At 44.8% G+C, this 19,145-nt stretch overlaps 1 protein-coding gene across 1 annotated transcript in view; it reads left to right on the top strand.

The window, feature by feature from the left end:
- WDFY4 (WDFY family member 4) overlaps nucleotides 1-19,145 on the top strand; it is a 95,832-nt gene that overhangs the window by 43,813 nt on the left and 32,874 nt on the right. Inside the window, exons 29-42 of the mRNA XM_087938117.1 lie at nucleotides 367-572; nucleotides 1,361-1,530; nucleotides 2,364-2,489; nucleotides 3,234-3,395; nucleotides 7,088-7,195; nucleotides 7,746-7,866; nucleotides 8,630-8,787; nucleotides 9,377-9,606; nucleotides 10,767-10,876; nucleotides 11,548-11,739; nucleotides 12,250-12,350; nucleotides 16,220-16,297; nucleotides 17,618-17,815; nucleotides 18,640-18,694. Of these exons, the coding sequence (XP_087794243.1) occupies nucleotides 367-572; nucleotides 1,361-1,530; nucleotides 2,364-2,489; nucleotides 3,234-3,395; nucleotides 7,088-7,195; nucleotides 7,746-7,866; nucleotides 8,630-8,787; nucleotides 9,377-9,606; nucleotides 10,767-10,876; nucleotides 11,548-11,739; nucleotides 12,250-12,350; nucleotides 16,220-16,297; nucleotides 17,618-17,815; nucleotides 18,640-18,694 (2,015 nt within the window). The remainder of the gene's footprint in view (nucleotides 1-366; nucleotides 573-1,360; nucleotides 1,531-2,363; nucleotides 2,490-3,233; nucleotides 3,396-7,087; nucleotides 7,196-7,745; nucleotides 7,867-8,629; nucleotides 8,788-9,376; nucleotides 9,607-10,766; nucleotides 10,877-11,547; nucleotides 11,740-12,249; nucleotides 12,351-16,219; nucleotides 16,298-17,617; nucleotides 17,816-18,639; nucleotides 18,695-19,145) is intronic.

The raw sequence follows: 19,145 nt of genomic DNA, 5'->3' as shown, positions 1-19,145 counted from the left end.
CCTGAAGCTGCAGGGAAGGCACTTCTTCCGGGGAAGGGGAGCCAAGCCCCTCTCCAGCCTTGACCCCTTGAGCGGGGGAGCCCTCCTTTGCTTCAGAGGTGCGCAAACCTCAAGATCCATTTCCACCTTGTGTTGCTTTTACTTAATGAGAGGAATTTGTTTCTATGTGAACAAGATTAAGATTAGACTGTAACTGGGTCTCTGTCACGTTTGGGATAACTGAGGGGTTTTAAAAGCACAACAGGAGCTCAGGAGCTACCAATATTTTTCCCCGTTCTGCTGTCCTAGTAAGTCCACCATGTAGTATACAGTTACAACAAACAACCTAAAAGTGTTGTGTCTTTCAATCCGGTGTTTCCCTCACAGGATCCAAGAAGAAATGTTCCAGGCCTTGGGCCCTGACTGGTTCCTGATGTTTATGCAAAGTCACGTCCATGAAACCACAATTGTCCTGGCAGCCAAACTGCTCTTCCATTTCCTGCACAAGCCTGCTCACCTGCATGAGTTCGGAGAGGGGATGATGGCGGGCCGCTGGCTGAGAAACAGCTTAGAGGGGCTGAATATTTTGACTGGTAGGCCCTCCGTGCGTCTGGTTGGCTTGCAATGAGATGCTGAGACTGGCTGTGGATCGTGGCTAATTATTTCAATAAATCTATCATCTCTCCCCCCCCGTAGAATTTATTAATTATTTTAAGGTGTGTTTGCCTTTTGTTAAAAACAACCCTGATCCAATCTGAGCAAAGGCCAGCATCCCAGCTCTTGCCTCCTCCGCTCTGGGCCTGATCTTTCAGGCTTCAGGTTTGAGCTCTTTAGCGGCTCAGTCAAAAGGAGAGAGCCCTGGTTTTGGTGTCTTATTTGCTGGCCAATACAATTCAATTCTGGTTATTGGGTTGATAAACCATCAAGCAATCCATGTTGAGACATTGTTTTATTTTGGGTATTAATGGAGACGGCAATGAAAGTAGGAAAGTTTAAATCAGCAGAGCCAACATCGAAAGGGAAGAGCGTGCAGTGGGGTCTTGGGGAGCATATCCAACTGGTAGGTCACCCCCCCTTCATTCAGCCAGAGAAAGTGGCAAACTCCGCCAACCCCCACCCCCCCGTGGCGGGTGAGCTTCTGTCCCTCAGAGCAGCCCGTGAGAATCCCAGCTAAGGAGACTCCGGAGGGCCTAGCGGGGTCCCTGCTGCCACCCTGTAGGAGCTTCTCTGCTGGGACCAGCCACCCCCGAAGGCTGTGCTGTGTAGCATTTCCTCGGGTAAATAAGATCAGCGTAGTCCCTTCCTGGGGACTTGTTCTTCTTTTATCCTGTAAGTCAGTTCAGAGAGAGTCTGAAAAAAATCTTCTCATTCTTTGTTTTAGACAATTTGAAGAGTTCTCCGCAGTTGTTTGAGTGCCACCCATATCAGCTCTCTGGATTAACGGAGCTACAGATGTTCCTGAGCAGCTCAGCCCACATCCCTGAGATTTACCTCCTTCTCTCAGGACTCCTTCTGGACACACCAGTGTCCGACCCTCCTGATGAAACTCAAGTAAGCCACTGCGCTGACACGGTCACGGGTGGGAAAAAAGTTTGTAGAAGCTGAAATAGTTCATTGAGTAAAGCGAAAGGACAGAGACTTTGAGTAAACCTTCCAAAGGAAACGTTCACAGAAATGGCTGGATGGGCCTGTCCTGAAGGTTCACAAATGGAAGTTTCAGTCACTCTCTAGGATTCTATGCCACGCAATCCACCTCTCCCAGATAGTTAGTGATTCAACCGCACAAAATCTTTGTGTGTTGGTACACCTTCAGGTATATCTTGTTTAATTTTTTGAGATGATGATGTGCATCTACAAAGTAAGCATAACAGAAAAAATGCTGATATAAATAGTCCTTCTGTCACATTTTTCTTTCTTTGATTTTCTTTTTCAAAAATGTACCAATGAATACTTTTTATTAACACAAAGAAACTTAAGGAACAACAAATTGAGCAAATGTTTTCTTCATTCTGGCTATCCGCGTCAAAGGAGTCTTTCTCAAATGTGCATTGTGATAAGACGGTGCGAGTTCTGCTCCTGATTTACCTATTTTGGTGTCATAAGACTCTGCATCACAGTATCTTGATTCAGGTTCCCTCCTTTGCCCATGTTTTGGATAGAATTCAGAAGCAGAAATCCCGTTGGAGTCCGATGGCGGTTTTGGAAGTATCTTTTTTCCTTAGAATCCTAGGCTCCCCCCCATCCGCTCCCCCCGTCCCCTCCAGGGAAGGCAGCAGCCTAACTGCTTCAGGAGGAGCCACCCCGCACCGTTGCTGAGCAGTGGGCTGTGGTTCGTCCTTTGGGACACTTTCTGCGGTCTCACGAGAGAGACGCTCCTTTTGCAGGCCGGCCTGGGTGCAACGCTGCAGTGGCTGCTGTGCCATCACCCCACGGAGGCAGCAGTCCAAGCTGGCTTGTGTGCAGAGGCCGCCGTCCTGTTGCTGGAGATGGTCTCGTCCCTCACCAGGCAGGTGAGTTACTGTCCTGGGCCTCTTGCAGGATGGAGCCCCACAGCCGCTTGGGAGGGTGAAGCAGCCCCATGGACACACATCTGAGCTCAGGCCATTTTGAGAATTTAGTACAAAATTTAGAACAAAAGAAAAGGAAAAGGGTTCAAGGACATGCGAGTAATAGGCGGGAAACCTGGTCTGCAGGGTCACTCTCAGACTGGAGCTTCTGCCCTGCAGAAGGCATTTGGAGGGAGGCACGTTTGTTTAGGATGCCAATCCCTGTTTGTCAACTGGGTTTCGGTTGCATGCGGTAGTTTGTTTATTTTATTCAACCAAACTTATTTGCTGCCCTTCTTGCCAAACGTGATCCTAGACATTGAATAAATGCAGTATAAAACATTGAAACAATAAAGGCCGCAAGTGTAAAAATTCAGTTAAAATAAAACTAAACAGGGTGGGGAGGGAGGGAGCAAAGTACGCACAGGGAGGAGGAAACACCCCCCCAAAACAGGATGGAAATGAGGAATGAGAAAAGAAAGACAGATTCCCCTGAAAGGGGAAGAAGAAAGAAGAGCCAAGTCCAGTTTTCAACTCCGTGGCAGGAAGCCGTTCTCAAGTTCTTCAAAAGGGTCCAAGCTTTTCTTTCTCTGCTATTATTTCTACTTTCCACTCATTTATTTTCTGTTCTCTCAGTCAAAGTAAAACCTAAATAATTGAATGGCTGTTTGATAAAACTTCATGACTAAGTTTTACGTTCTCCTTTAGATTCCAGCTGAGGGAGAGGATTCCTGGCAAACCAGCTTCCTAATGGATGTCCTGCACTTTGTCCGTCAGCTGTATCACAGATACCCTCAGGACCCACTCTGGTCCAGCCCCACCTTCCTCCGAGCCCTGGCCTTGGCTGCCTTCCCCTCTGGGCCACCCCAGGTAGGAAGGGCTGCTGTTCTGTCCAGTTGGAACGGATTCCGCTCCGCTCCGTTCAATAGGCTGGTTCAGCAAGCAGCCAGCCCCATAGAAGTAAAGATAATTGGGGTGATGGAACAGACCAGGAGTTGGTACAGAGGCAGACAAGATCTTGAGGAATTGGAATACTTGATTTTTTTTAATTGGATAAATCTAAGATCCAGACGATATGATTCCTCTTATGGCTGAATCTGAAATTTGACATTCAAGGACGATATTCAAATCGTACCAGATGATTAGATGATAGAAAACAAATTGATGCCTAATCCCAAGTGAACTGAAGTCTTCAGTCAGTCAGAAGGCAAATGAAAGAAATGCTAACTGCCTTGAGAAACAGTTTGAAGGAAAAGACAGACCATAAAATGAATCAATAAATGATTCATACTTTCAACTGTGCTTGGTCTAATTTTGCATCTAAGCCTAGGATGTACTTTTTAGGCAGCATATAAATGGTCTAGACATTATAAGGCTGTTTCTAATATATGGGGAAATGCTGATTTTTAACCAGCTACAAGTATTTATTTATTTATTTATTTATTTATTTATTTATTTTGGTTTGTCAATTGCTTTCAAGATAATAAGTATAAGTAAAAACATAGTCATGAATAAATGGATTGATATAAAAAAAAATATAAGAAACAATAGGGCAGGGACAGTAGGCACGTTGGTGTGCTTATGCACGCTCCCTACAGACCTCTTAGGAAGGTTGTCCATGAGTTTGTATCTATTGTTTGCTCTTGTATTGTTATGGTTGAAACTGAAGTATTCATTGACAGGTAGGACATTGCAATGTATGATTTTATATACTATACTTAGACTGGACTGAAGGCAGCATTGTTCTAGGTTTTCTAGGTCTAGAATTTCAAGTCTGGTGGTATAAGGTATTCTACAACAAGTAGAGGAGTGAAGAACTCTTCTTGTGAAATATTTCTGGACTTTCTCAACTGGGTTACTATCAGATACATAATGTGGGTTCCAGACTGATGAGCTGTATTTGAGTATTGGTCTAGCAAATGTTTTGTATGCTCTAGTTAGTAGTGTAACATTACCAGAGAAAAAGCTACATAAGATTAGGTTAACAACTCTTAATGCCTTTTTGGCTATGTAGTTACAGTGGGCTCTAGCACTTAGATCATTAGAGATGAGTACTCCAAGGTCCTTGACAGAGTTTGGATCATCAACAAGGTCTTGACAATTCAGCCTGTATTTTATTTTCTGATTTTTTTTGCCAATATGTAAGACAGGGCATTTATTTGTTGAGATTTGAAGTTACCATTTGTTTGACCATTCTGATCAAACATAGTCAAGGTCTTTTTGGAGGGTAGCAGTATTGTCTGTGGTGTTGAATAGCTTTACATCATCAGCGAAGAGAACACAGTTGCTCTTGATATGATCAGAGAGTTCATTTATGTAGAGTATGAAGAGAGTTGGTTCTAGAACACTGCCTTGGGGGACACCACTGTTGACAGGTAAAGAATTTGATAGGAGGTTCCCAATTTTGACCATTTGTTGTCTGTTTGACAGAAATGCTTCTATCCAGTTATGCAGGTGTCCAGAAATACCATAAGATTTTAGTTTTAGGAGTAGTTTGTCATGTAGCACTGAATCAAAGGCTTTACAGAAGTCTATGTAGATTGCGTCTATTGCTTTGCCCTGATCGAGTTGTGTAGTCCATATGTTTTTGCAGTGTAAGAGTTGCAGATTACAGGATAGTTTTTTTCTGAAACCAAATTGTTTATTAGAGAGTAGGTTGTTTGTCTCTAAGTGGAGGATAATGGATTAATTAATAATTGATTCTATGACTTTACAGGTGATGCAGCATAAAGAGATTGATCTGTAATTTTCAACTAGGCTGGGGTCTCCTTTTTTGAAGATAGGGATGATCGTGGCTTGTGACCATAGTTTTGGCAAGGAGCTGGTCCTGAAAGATTTTTCAAAGATTATGCTTAGAGGTTCGGCTATGGCAGTGGATAGCTTTTTTAAGAAGTAGGCACATATTCCGTCTGGTCTAATAGATAGAGATGGTTTTAGATTGTGTAGTGCTTTTTCAACATTGTCTTCTGTAAAATCGATATGTATTAGATCATTGTAGTTGTCTGTGGATTGACTAGGAAATACTGGGCATGATCCATTGCTGTTTACAAATACTGAGCCAAAGAATGTGTTAAAGAGGTTGGCTTTAATGGTGTCATCATTGCAGTCTTTACCATTAGGTCCTTTCAGGGTTGGGGTGGACGTTGAGTCTTTTAGTTTGTTGTTTACAAACTTGTAGAAAGCACGGGTGGAATTGTGCGTAGAAGGTTTTCCTATTGTTTAATGTGATAATTGGTGCATTCAGTCTTTATCTGGTGGCGTAAATTTTTGAATCCGCTTTTGAAGTTGGCAACGTGACCAGATTTGTTTTTCCGCCGAAGTGATCTCTTTTTGGATTGAAGCTTCCTTATTGTTATGGGTAATCTGTTTTTTCTGGTTTTTGGAGTTGTTATTGGTACATATAGTTTGATGACTCTTTTGACTTCAAGTAAAAATATGTTGTAATGGTCTTCAACAGTATTGCATCCAGTGAATAGAAATTGCCAAACAAGGGATGAGAGATCGTTGTCTATAAGATCATAGTTGCCTTTTTGAAGTTATAACTGGGGATCACTTTGTTGTCTTGATTTTTGTGTGTGGATGTATGTTGAAACAAAAGTCAATCATGCTGTGGTCACTGTTGGAAAAGGGTTCTTTAATTTGTATTCCGTAAACTGAAGAAGTTGTCCTGTTTCTCTTCCTGGTTCAGGGAAGAAAGTTGCTTCTCTCATCCTACAAGGTGCTCTTCATTTAAACCCCAGGGTGGGAAATGCCAGGAAGCCACACCACAAGCAACTTGTGCTCAGAATTTCTAAAAGGGAGAAGCAGATTCTTGGAGTTAAATAATCTGTAGCTGCAACCTGAAAAGTGTAAAGCCGTCTCAGAAATCAGGAGACCAGATTATTATTATAATGATAATTATTTTATTTTTCAAATGATGGGAGGAAGTGGGGAGGACAAAAAGGCCACTGCTCAGGAAGGACTCCCCGTTGCTCTGGCGATTGCTCTCCACTCAGCCACCCGATGATGGGAACATTAGCCAAGTGAGGAGCCCGGGGGGCCCTAATGTGCTCTTGGAGCCTGGAGAAACGGTTCTGAGCGAGTCCAAAGTGCCAGCTGGGGAAGAGGCCTCTGGATTTTCCCGCAAAGGATGAGCTCGCTTACCGAGTGGGGCTCTGGGATACTCTTTCTGACAAAACCCATCTTTGTCTCTTTCCCACCAGAAATGGTTTCAAAGGGCTTTTAATTTGTAGCATCCTTTATTTCTGCCCTTGCTCATTTTCTCTGTGCAATTTCATCTAACATCACGACTGCTGCTTTATTACATTTTAGCAATCTGTCTTATTTGTGGTTTTATGTTTATACAGTTGATATTTCAGTTGTTGATCTATTGTTTTCCTGATGGGGGATAAAACATAACTGTGGAAATACAACACAACCTGCCGGTGTCCCGCTGGGATTGCTGATGCTTTCCTGTTTTTCCAAGATGGCGGAGGGAGCGGGTGGCCTTGTCCCCACAGCACGGCCGTCGCCTCCTCCCGGGGAAATAACCGCACTGCCCTTTGTGATTCTTGTGATTTCAGCCTCCAGTCAGGAAAGAAGTTTGGGACTTGATTCACCTTCTCCTGAGGGGAATAATGCTGCTGGACTGGAGGGATAAAAGTTGGCACCCGCTGGAGTTCATGCTTGAGGTCTGGTGCATTTGTCTATCCCTTCCGTTGTGGGGTGAGATGGCGGGAGGGAGCTCCAGGACTGGCAGCTCCGGGATTATCCCTTACTTGCCACTGACACACATCCTGTCCCTCGTTGTTTGCATTGTTACTTAGGAGAACCCTGTAAGTAGAAAAGTTTGATGAAACAGAGGGGAAGCGGATGCTTTTGCCCACTTTTTGCTGTACACCCCCATGCACTCCAGAGTTTTTGGAAGATTTTGCAAGATTAATTTCCTTAGGGAACTTATGATTTACAAGTATGACTCTCTGTGCCATACTGCAGCCTCGGCAGGGTTGACAATAGAGTATTAGAGTATTACCACCAACCTTTTATTGAGGGAAAGGCCTGGTTCTGGAAACTGCTGTCTTATTCTTATTGTCTCATTCTTTTAAAACATTATCTGAAAATGTTTTCACTCTAATGTAACCTTCCTAAGAACATGGGGGTTTGGGGGTTGAGGTTGCTAATAACACTAACCAATAGTGTTCCCTGAAGACTATCCATCGTTTATATATTATCGCAATACAGGCCTCTCCAGAGAATGCAGCTATTGAGCAAAAGATGTGCTTCCAGACAGAGCTATTGCTTTCCATTATAGAGATTGTCTACAACCTTGGTCAAAATTACAAGGAAACCTCCAGTTTAACAGGTGAGTATCACCTGCAGTTCAGCCATCTTTCCACCTGAACCTGCCTGAAATGCACAGAACGTACCGTGAGGTCCCTGCAGGAATTGCTGAACTGCAGGTCCCAGGAGATTTTTTCAAACAGTCATGCGAAGTGTTGGAAGTTGCAATTTAGCCGTATGTTCTAACCTGAATATCTGGGGAGCCGGTAACAGCAATACAAGTCACTTTGCTGGAAGTCTTGTAAAGAACACTGTATCTAATTAACCTTGAACTAATTCAGCAAGTCCTCCTAGGGCCCTATGGCGGGGGGCGGGGGGGGGGCTGGGCTCCTCCCCACCAGATGGGCTGCAGTAGAGGCTAGTCTGTCTGCAACGTCCCCCTGCCTGCTCCAGTCAGGAACCCTGCGCTGAGCAGGTGGCAGGGTGGGACAGAGGCCCAAGGGTCTCCCCCACTCCCCAACCCCTTTGGACCTTGTGGGTTGTGTGTTTCTGACCATTTGGGTCTTTGACCAAGTACAGTGGAGCTTAGACAGTAGGAAGCTGTTGATGCCTTGCTTATTCATAAATAACACAATAACCTCTTAATCAAAACATTATTTGTAGAAATGAAAGTTTCTTCAGTGAAGGTGTACATTTTTCTAACAGTTTAAACTGCTTGATTGCCAAGTATAAGGGTTAATGTTTACCTATACTTTATTTATTAGATTTAGCAGTATATTTATTAGTAAATATAATCTAGCATTTGATTGCATTTTAGAAGTGCAACCTTCTCTTCCCCCTTGCAGGAAACGGTGATACCAGGAATGTTTTGGAATCTGCAAGGCCTTATTTTCTAGTAAATGTTTGCTATTTTACTCAGAAGCTGGTAAGCAAACTTCACGAGGGAGTGTTTGTCACAGAGCCGAGGAAGACCATCCTTTTCATCTCAGAGCAAGTGCAACTGGTAAGGGCTCTCCTCCTCCTCCTCCTCCTCCTCCTCCTCCCCAGGTGCCATTCTCAGCCATTTCCAGATAGCAGCAGATGTACCAAGTGATGCCGCTGTAAGCTTATTAGGGATGGTTTCCACCCCAGGGATGCTACTTCTGTGACAACAAATAATTACCCTAAATTTTCTTTATAATGGATTTAATTTTCATTGTGAGGGGATTGATAGCTTGAATGCTCACACATACTCAAGCTTGTTGGAGAAGGAAAGTAGTTGGATTAGAGAACATTTTGCACAAGGCAAACGGGCATTTAAGAATCATTATTAGATATGCATTTCAGTGCACAATCTCACATGCCACAGATTAAAAACAACAGACAAAAAGAAGAAACATTTTCATTTATATTTGCATGTGGCTGAATGTCTGTAAGCACAAGCAAAAACAAATTCCTTCCTCATTCTGTAACATTTTGTTGCAAAACTGGATGCATAATTACTTTTCAGTGTCTTAGATTAGGATTATTTTAAAATTTTTCATATTTTTATGGCATTGTGAGTCTTACCCCTAAACACGATGCATTCTGAGCCTCTTGACTCTTTTTAACAGGTGACAAGAAAACTTTTTCTCCACAAAGAATCCATTATGAGCAACTTGTACAACTGTTTGAACCGCAGCATCCTGTACTATTTATCGAATTCTTCTTCTGGGTCCCAAAGTCTTCTGGAAGTTCTACAAACTCTTCAGATGCAGTGGGATATCATCTTTGCGGTGCACAATTCGAGCCTGGATTTCATCACAAGCCTTTTGTATTGCCTACTACAACTGAAATCTATGAGGTACGGCAGGGTTTTCTTACTCTGGCAGAGCTGTTAGGCAAGGGAACAGAAATTTACAGGAACTTTTTTCAGAGACAATACGTTTCCTCGGGGGTATGCATTTCAACAATACTCATTGAATGATTTCAGCATGGTCAGTGTAGATTTGATCTTGAAGAAACTCGAGGACTTTAATCTAGAACACAGGAACAAATATGCTGGATATGTCCCTGAGTTTCAATGACTCTCATAAGGACCAGTTTGTTTCCAGTCATGTTTCAAAGAGAGGCTGTTCATCTTTAAAGCTTATTTTAAATCTGGGGGGAAGAAGTTTTTGACATTCCTGAATTGGAAGGGGTGGGGGCCAGGGGTTATTCCAACATCAGGTATGGAACTATGTATGTATGGAACTATGAAGTCCCCGTCACAAGAGAGTAAACTTTCAGTCAATCTATGATTGTTCCTGGTGAATAAATAGTGTCACCTACTTCCTGCCGAACCAGAAGTATGGCATATTTCTTGACCCCAACTGCCTCTTGCTTTATTCTGGTTTGTTTCTTGGGTAGTTTACTGGGCCAGTTTGCCATTTCCCTGGAAAGTCTTAAGAACTCTGTTTGGTCTTGGGCAGCGGAGTTTTATCAGAAGGTTGCAACCTTCTGTGGCACCAGGAGGAAAGTCCAAAAGATGAAATGATACACGTGGCAACAAAGAACTCTGCTAGCTGGGTAGAAGGCCATTTTGCCTTCAAGAAGAACCCAGAAGCTGTTTCCGTTTAGATTTGGAAGGCTTCTCCAGCTTGGAAATGACAGCATCAATCCCTCACTGGTAGAACAATAGCACCATGTCTAGTTTGAAGGATAAAGGGAAAAAAATGGATCCATACGTGGAATCCATCCTAGGGACATAGGGACAAACGCTTCTTTCACCACGAAATGCTGCGTTTGGCCAAAGTAAATCCCCAAATAGCAGATATTGAAGAAGTATGTCTTTTTTGTTGTTGATCTTGGTTATTAGACTTCTTAACAATCAGCATGTATTTTAGAAAATTCTTTAAAAAGAAATATATTAGGATTAAGTTGCATTAAATAACCCACAGCCCAATGTTTTTTTCTCAGATAGTGGTCTTAATGAATCTGCTCCAGAGGTTTTAGCCAGAGGTTTGCTTATTTTCTGTATTACAGCTACCATGAAAAGGGTGAGGCCAAATGGACGACGACTTCGAGTTCCCCCATTTTTCTTGGGCTGGGAAAAGAGGAGGAGAGGACCGGTGATCTTCCTGGCCTGAAGGATGGTAAACATGACACGATGGGTGTGGAAAAGGAGGCAGAATGGAGGTCGGTCAGGAGAAGGAAGGGAGGCGGCTGCTGTAGATGTCCTGTTCGCCTCCAAAAACTGCGTACTTCCTCCAAGCACCCAGGGAACTAGTCCAAAAGCTCGCAGGGAAAGGACGGTGTTTCACCTGGAACTTTTAGACTAAAAGAAATACGCAGTAATGGATTAATGGCTTCCAAGCAACAGATATTGCATCCAGGCCAATGCAGCCCACATGGATTATGATGACTTTTGTACTAAGGACCTAAGCTCAACACTCACCTACTATAGTCTCTTTAAAACATGGGTGCATTTTGTAACTAGATATAGAAACCTTGTCACCCAAATTGCTTATAATTTATTGCATGGCAACAAAAAAAGACAACGTTACATGAGATACGTGGAGAGATATGGGTCATTTATTATTTTAGTCATGTCCGCTCTGATTTCTGCATACATTCTGGACAGGCAGCATCAAAATCTGGAATGCTGTGAGTGATTTTGCTTTAAGGATTGAAGGGTCCTTAAATATCCGCAAAGCTGCTGATCAGACTGACCTCAGAAGGCCCTTCAGTCTGGAAGTGATGCCCGGGCCTTTTGTTGCTGTAATATTTTCACACCAAAACATGTTTGCTGTTTGTTTATTTCCAGTTCAGCAAGAGATCCAGAGGGCAGCTGAGGAAATCTGGCTCTGCCTTCTTTCTAGGAGAAGAAAGGATTTAGAGGATGCCTATAAAACCTCTTTATTTAAAGAGAAGGGTGATGAAGAAGAGACCATGAAGATGGCTGATGTGGCTCCTCTTTGGGAAGAGGTCATGAGGAAGACCTGGCAGGGCTTTCTAGGTCTCTGCTCTTAAAGTACTCAAAGGCTTTAACGGAAGTGGCTTCACCGCACAGCTCTCCTTGGCCTTGGGGGGGGGGGGGTCGGCCCAGGAACTGTCCGTAACCAGGAAAGGTGCTCCCAAGCGAGGGTTCACAGGCCCCATTGTGGCCCGAGCTTCTTCATTCGTTTGGTGGACTGTAACTGGTGATGACAGGTGGGATTCAGAGATGCCCCAAATGCCACATAGCTGGGTACAATGCTGTGTATTGCTCAACAGTAGAGAGAGTCTTATAGATTGCTATTTGGAGAACACAAACGTCCAGGGCAGAGGAAAAAGCAACTGGCAGCCACTGGCTGGGATGCCAGCTTTGCCCTGGGCCTTGCCAAGCCTGTGCTCTTTGTGGGATAACATTGAAGCCACCAAGGTGGCATCAATGGTCAGGAATAGGGGTTTGTGTGGCACCTGAAGTGGTACAACATCACAATCACTTGAACTGTGCTTGTTGCTCCTTTTCTCTCTGTGCTTCCAGCGTCAGAAAAGAAAAACTCCCAGAGCAAAATTCTCGTCAATGCTTCCAGCAAGACGAGTGCTTTGAATGAAAGCCTGACTCCTGGCAGGAACCTGAAACAGGTGATACACAAAACTGTCTTAAACTGCCTTTCCAAACCCCTATGGGAACCTCAGGTGCAGGGTAATATCTTGAGCTTGAAGTCCTAGTGCTGAGATGCAATGTGGCTCAAATAATCAGGGCTCCCTTTTCCCTCCTGGGAGTGCCAAGGGCAGCGGACGGTTGGTGGACAAACTCGAGGCTGGTTCCGTAGCTGCTTTTGTTGGCTGAGGAAGAGATTCGGCCAAAGTAACTTCCTTCCAGGTGTGATGGGAATGTACATTACTGTTCAATGCTGGCACCATCCATTTGCCTTGGGGTCTGTTTAATTATTTCTTAAAATTAATTTTGATTATTACAGCTGATTACACATCACTGAGCAAAGTAATTGATATTTGTTAATGTATCCCAAGGAACATTTTGTACAACTTGTATTTGCTGTTGAAGGTTAAAGACTATTATTGGTTTTTCCCTAAATGTGCCCACATCATTAGTTCTCATAGTAGGAAAGGATGCCATCTGGAAAAGGCCGCGTAGACGCATTATTCAGGCACAAGTGCATGAAATTGAGCTTTCTGCATCTTCTGTCTTTCTTTTCTAAGAAGAAGATGCTTGTAATTAAAGGAGAAGCGGATTGCAGGGGAACATTACTCATTTTGTGTTGTTCTGGGTAATGTCAGCAACTGACACTACAAGATCTGATAGACTCGTCCCTGCAGTGTGTCGTGCAACGGAGCCTCCAACTCTTGGCTCTCTTTCTGCTCCAGGCAATTGTGTGTTTTTTCTCTGCTTTTCGAGAAAATTAGTTGTGCAGCGGGCTCAGTGACTGACAGGAGATCTCTGGGACTTCCAGATCCACAGACAGGCAGACAGACAGACAGACAGGAGGATACATTCTTTATAGCTCTGGGGCACCCAGGCGCTTTTCCCCTTTGTGCACCTTGGAAAGAAAAGAAATCCAGAGCGTGGGGGGTTTATATTTCCGCTCCCTCCTAGATCGTTTTGTTTTCCCCCTCAGCCTCCCCGCTGAAGGACCTTGGCAATAATAAGCAAGAGAGGGCAGGAGAACAAGCTGGCCCTTCGCGGAGCCTTATGAGGTCGGCCCTGCCCGGCCAAAGCCTCCTTGGGGGAATTAACCTGGCCTGCTTGCAGAGGGGCCTGGGGGGGGGGGGCTTGTCGTCCCCTGCTGCTTTGCTTCCCCAAACTCGGCCCTCAGCCCCTCCAGAGACAGCGGGGGGGGGTGGATGCCCAGGCGGACAGATGGTGACTTCCAGGGCTAGGAAGTGTACAGGAGCTGAGTGGCACCGCTACAAAAATCCATGGCCAGGTTTCTTGCCTCTTCCTACCTTCCTTAATCTAAGCAAGTGCCGTTGAGCCTCTCCCCCCCCACCCCACCCCCCCGGTGTCTGTTAGGCGCCCCCTGGGATAGATCTCAGGGGACCAAGATAGGGGGAAGTCAGCCATTGCAGCTATAAGATCGTGTTAAAAAAAGAGAAAGAACTCCTTATTAAAACCAATATATGGATCTTTTAATTAGAAGATATTTGAAAATATCTGACCCCAAAGAACGAACTGGTGTGTATCTGAGACTGAGCAGATGATGCCTCACATGACCTGACTTTCCAACCGCCGGTGTGGTTTGGAAGTGGCCTTTCCCTTGGAGAGGTTGGTCTTCTGCACCAAATGTCCGTTTCTGCTTTCAGTGGGAGGTTTCCCCTTTGGCTCTGCCTCTTCCTTGCCAAAACTCGTGACTTTGCCCTGATCTTTATAGATCTTCCCTCACCCTGGACCCAAAGCTTCCCTGAAGGGTTTCCTCTCAAAATAAATACCTTTCCACTGGCATGTCTGAATCAGAGCTTCTCTCATCCTAGGTGGAAATGATTTGTCACCAGGAGAAATTGTCATAAAGTTTCTTCGCTCACTAGTGCAACTCTCAACATGGAGCATTTTCATAGCATTCAGCTGTTCTCCCCGCTGGCAGGGACTTCAAAGAGCAAAATGTCCAAATTTACCTTTAAAAACAGACCATATTTATTTCCTCAAACAGAAAAGGGGAAATAGTTGTTTTCACAATCCAAGCAGAAGTTCTTGTACATATAGCTAATAATTTTCTGGTAACTTTTAACTGTTCCTCTGCATGCATGTTTTTGGGTGCCTGCCTTAATATTCATGTCAACCTCTTTGCTTCTTAACACGGTGGCTTCAATTAGTGAAAGGTGGCCTGAATGTTGTAGTCGGGCAAGTCCCCTTTGCCCACCCAGACAGATCAAAGGAAGTTGAGGCAACACAACTCACAGTCACACCTACTGCAACTCATTTATTAACAGGGTGTCTGTGACCCCTTGTGTACCACGTTTTGAAGGAAGCACATAGTGCTCCTGTGACGTGTGTGTAGTGGCCCCCTAGACATACTTTGGCAAAAGTCGATTGTTCTGAGTTCACAAGAATTTCCGGTGGCTGCGTTAGGAAGTCATCTGTCCAAATGTGAGATGTTTTGCCTGCCATCCTTTTCGTAGCCGGTGCTTCACCAGTATGTGAAGGGCGCAATGTCAGCATCCCTTTTAAATCACTTATCATAATGCCCTGTGTATTATTTCGATTTCAAGAGACCAAACAAGCAAATTTATAATTAATTATATTTCTGCTAATCATTTGTGTAACATCTTAATCTTCATAATAGAAAGATAATTAACACCACTGATTATCTAATTAAATTCATTAAGCATCTACCGACAGTGCTCTGTGAGGCTGACATTATGTTCCACTGTCAACAAATGCTTTGATTTCTTAGGAAGTAATTAAAATGTAAATTAGCATGCCATTAAATACACAGGGGGACTTTTGAATCTGATATTCATTTCAGAACTGCTCATGGCAACCCATTTTTTCTTTCAGTGCAATCAGACAATTTGCTTTTAATGATGTATATTAACTTTTTTCCCACTGCAACACGAATGCCTTTTTTGATATCTAGTTCACAACCAGAGTAGAAGCGGCATTTCTTTAAAACTACTGATTTTACTGCTAAATCTGGATTATTTCTGTCAGTGCAGGAAGAGCGTTCCCAGCACTTAGATCAGACCACAGAGTGGCACCAATAACACTAAGGGCATCGTTGCATTTTAATTTCATAAAGAGGAAAACATTCGTTCCTTCTGCTGCAAATCTTTGAAGCCAAAATACTCTGCCAGTTGCTTTATTATATCCTGGTATGGATCTCAAACTTGGACACTGCTGTGGAACAAATTCTTTCTGCTTTTTTTTACATTCTATTCTTGCTGAAATATGCTAATGCTGCCACCTTGAATTTGGGTTCCTGCTGCCACCTCTCAGCCCCATCTTCTACCCATCTTAGCTCCTCTTTCTTTGGTTCTGCCTCTTTCCCGGTTCTACCTATCCATCAACTGGTGGAAGGGCCTCCCCCCCACCCCCACCCCGGAGGTTTGCAAAAAGAGATTGGGGAGCCATTTCTCTCAAATTCTCTAGGGCCTCATTCTTCAGCAGAGCTACAAAGGTCCGAGGTCCCTTCTGTTATCCTGTTATCCTTTATCTTTCTTCGTTTTTTTTTCATTTTCTACCTTCTACTCTTCTTTATCCCCCCCCCCGATCTTTTTTCTTTTCTACCTGTGCCATCGCTCTCCTTGAAGCGCGCGCGCGCACACACACACACACACACACACACACACACACACACACATACACACTGGTTTTCCCAGTCTGTCGAGGGTGGGGACCTGGAAAAGATTGGTCCATGACAGAAAGGATTGCAAGATTCTCACCCCAAGACTTCTTAGCACAATTTTAAAACTCATTCAAGTTTTATTCATCAAATGTGAAGCACAAATGTTTTGTTACAGACATCAATTTAATAGTAATTTTTGTTTTAAATCAGGGTTTTACGACATATTTAGAAAAATGCAGGAGAACTGGCCAAGAACTGTACGCGGTTTTATGCAAGGATCACGTTGAGGTAAGAAACTGAAAAGTGGCAGGGAAAACAAAGCGTGATTGGACGCATCAAAGAAAGGAGAGGGGATTGTTTTATTGGCTGATTGGTTACCTTGATCGCATTTATACCTGCAACCATCACGATGAGACCCTGAGAAATTTACATTAGTAAAAGTGGGGAAAGAAAGAAGATGGAAAGATTGAGGAAAGAATTCATAGTTATAAAATCATTATTATGCTCATCCAGTAGAGTTGTCACGCATCCGATTCCCTTGAACCCGTCCTCTCTTTCCTGGTCTTCTTTTAAAGAAAACGTTGTCTGAGCAGGGAGATCCCTCTTTATTTTGAGTGACTTGGTTTCCCTTGCAGGCAGAGATTTAGCTCCTGTTTGCTACTGTAGGGATGGAACCGGAACTCTGCAGTGCAATTTCTCTGCTAACAGCAAATCCTTCTGATCAAGGTTTCAGCCAATCGCTGATCCGGTTATTCCATTCTTATTTGTCCTTCTGTGGCTTTCTTCCCATTTTATCCCTCTCTGTTACAAAATACTACTTTATTTTATTTTTATGCAAACCTTCGAGCCCCAAATGCATTAGTGTCTACATTTCCTTCTCTGTGACACTCGTATGACAGGGATAGAGCAGCAGTCACTACCGGAATTTGCTTCTAGTGGGGGATTTGATATTTGTCTGCTTAAGATAGAGTGAAATGACGGAGTTATTGCTCTCAAAGTAATTACAGGAAAGAGTAGCTCCTGACTGAGTGAGCTAAGAGGAGTTGACTCTCACGATGTCCCATCCTGCCTAGGTGGAGTTTTGTAGAGCAAAGTACTAAATGCAGTCATCTCTACTACCTCCCATTTACTTAGTTTTGATTGAATTTAAATATAACCAAGGCAGGGCAGTTCAATCAAGAGTCCTGGTAGCCCTTCAAAAGCAATAGGCCTCCCTCAGCCCCAACGAAATCGTCAGTTGCTGCCTTCTCACAGAAATAATTCCACAGTAGATGCTGACCGGCCGGCCCTGGTTAAGCTGCGGGGGTAGAAGGAGGGGGAAAGCGACGTTCAAGTCCAGCCTTCCCTACGGGGCAGTTTTGAGTTTTCCTCTCGGCCCAACCTGCCTCTTGTGGAGAATGGGGGGGGGGGAGGGGGCACTCAGGGCACCCCCTGGAGCTCCTGCAGGTCACTTGGGTATTTGCACACCTCTAAGAAGTGAGGCGCTCCTTTGCCTTTCGAGGCCCAGAGGCAACTCCTGGGCAAGTGGAGGAGGAGGAGGAGGAGGAGGAGGGATGTGGGGGGAAGCCTCGGCTGCCAGGGTTTCTCTCTCTCTCTTTCCTGCTACAGAGGCTGCTGTGCCTCCACTCGAAGTCTGCCAAAGCCTGGACAGACCTGGAAGACAGGCTCTTTAGGGAGGGGGGCCCGTGGGGGTCTGCGGTAGCTTCTCCTGTCACCAGGTGGGTCCTGGATGCCTACGAAGGTCCTGCTCGGATGAGGAAGAGGATCCGGGTCAGAACCGCCCACACGGAACCATCGCAGAACAAGGTGAGCTGCCTTCGGGGCAGGAGGACACGAGGAAAGGGGATCCAGTTTCCTCTTGCCCAGGGGGTCTCGTCAACTGAGACTGCCCCAAATCCCCGGCCACTTCGTTGCGCTGATTGCAACTACAAGTTTAAAATTTTGCCTTCCGCTGCCGCCAGTGCCAGCCAGGAAAGATCCAGGCTTGGTGCTATAAAAGAGCTCAGGGTGTGTTTTTTAGTCTTCTGAGCTGGCAGGCCGGGAGCCTCGCTGCCTGTTGACGATGCTGGTATTTGGGAGGGGAAGCGGTTACTGCAGTTCCCGGTTAGGCCTAGGATAACGGTGCAGAATTTTAGGCCAAGAAAGGCACAAAACGGGCCAGTAAACTGATCGTGGGGTGCAGAGCAATTACGAAAGAGAAGAGGGCAGGAATCAGAATCCCCTGCCGCTGGCTGAGGTGATGTTGCAGGTGACTTAGGCACCTGCATGAAGGAAATAAGCGGATGGGACGGCGCAGTGGTTAGAGTGCAGCATTGCAGGCTAACTCTGCCCACAGCCAGGAGTTCAATCCTGACTGGCTCCAGGTTGACTCAGCCTTCTGTCCTTCCGAGGTGGGTCAAATGAGGACCCAGATTGTTGGGGGCAACAGGCTGACTCTGTAAACCGCTTAGAGAGGGGCCATAAAGCCCCGTAGAGCAGTATATATAAGTCTACCGTAAGGGCTCTTGCTATTGGCTGCTGGCTGTGGCTCCGGGCGCATCCGAGTCATCCCCCTGTGCAGAAGCCGCCTGGCTCCATCTCCGGATGCCGGGTCTCCACCTTCCATGCCTTCTGGGCTTTTCTTTTTCTAGGCCCAACAGACCCAGAAGGATGCACCTGCTGCTCCAGCTCTTTTGGAAAATCCAGGTAATGTCCCCAGGTGAGAGGCTGGGATTAAACAGGAGATGCTGGCCTGACCCCAGGGGCCACACAGGGCCTGGCAGTCTTTACTAAACCCAACATTTCCAACCCTCACCTTCCCACCTGCTGGCGTGTTTTGTAGGAGTGGGCAGCAAACGCTTTGTTTTTTCAAAAAAAATATTTTTATTTTCATATGGCAGCAGAGTCCCTAAGCTACATGATAAAAACAAAGATTATATTTTCAGTTAAAGAACGGAGCGTCTAGAATAGAATAGAATGGAATGGAGCAACAGAGTTGGGACCTTGGAGGTCTTCTAGTCCACCCCCCTGCTTAGGTAGGAAACCCTCCACCACTTCAGATAAATGGTTGTCCAACCTCTTCTTAAGGACTTCCAGTGTTGGAGCATTCATAACTTCTGGAGGCCAGTTGTTCCACTGGTTAATTGTGAGGAAAATT

Source organism: Pseudonaja textilis, chromosome 8 (genome assembly GCF_049901715.1).
Source record: "Pseudonaja textilis isolate UNSWEBS1 chromosome 8, rPseTex1.2, whole genome shotgun sequence".
NCBI classification, from domain to species: Eukaryota; Metazoa; Chordata; class Lepidosauria; order Squamata; family Elapidae; genus Pseudonaja; species Pseudonaja textilis.
The sequence above is the reverse complement of the archived record's forward strand: the minus strand, read 5'-3'. Positions and strand labels throughout refer to the sequence as shown.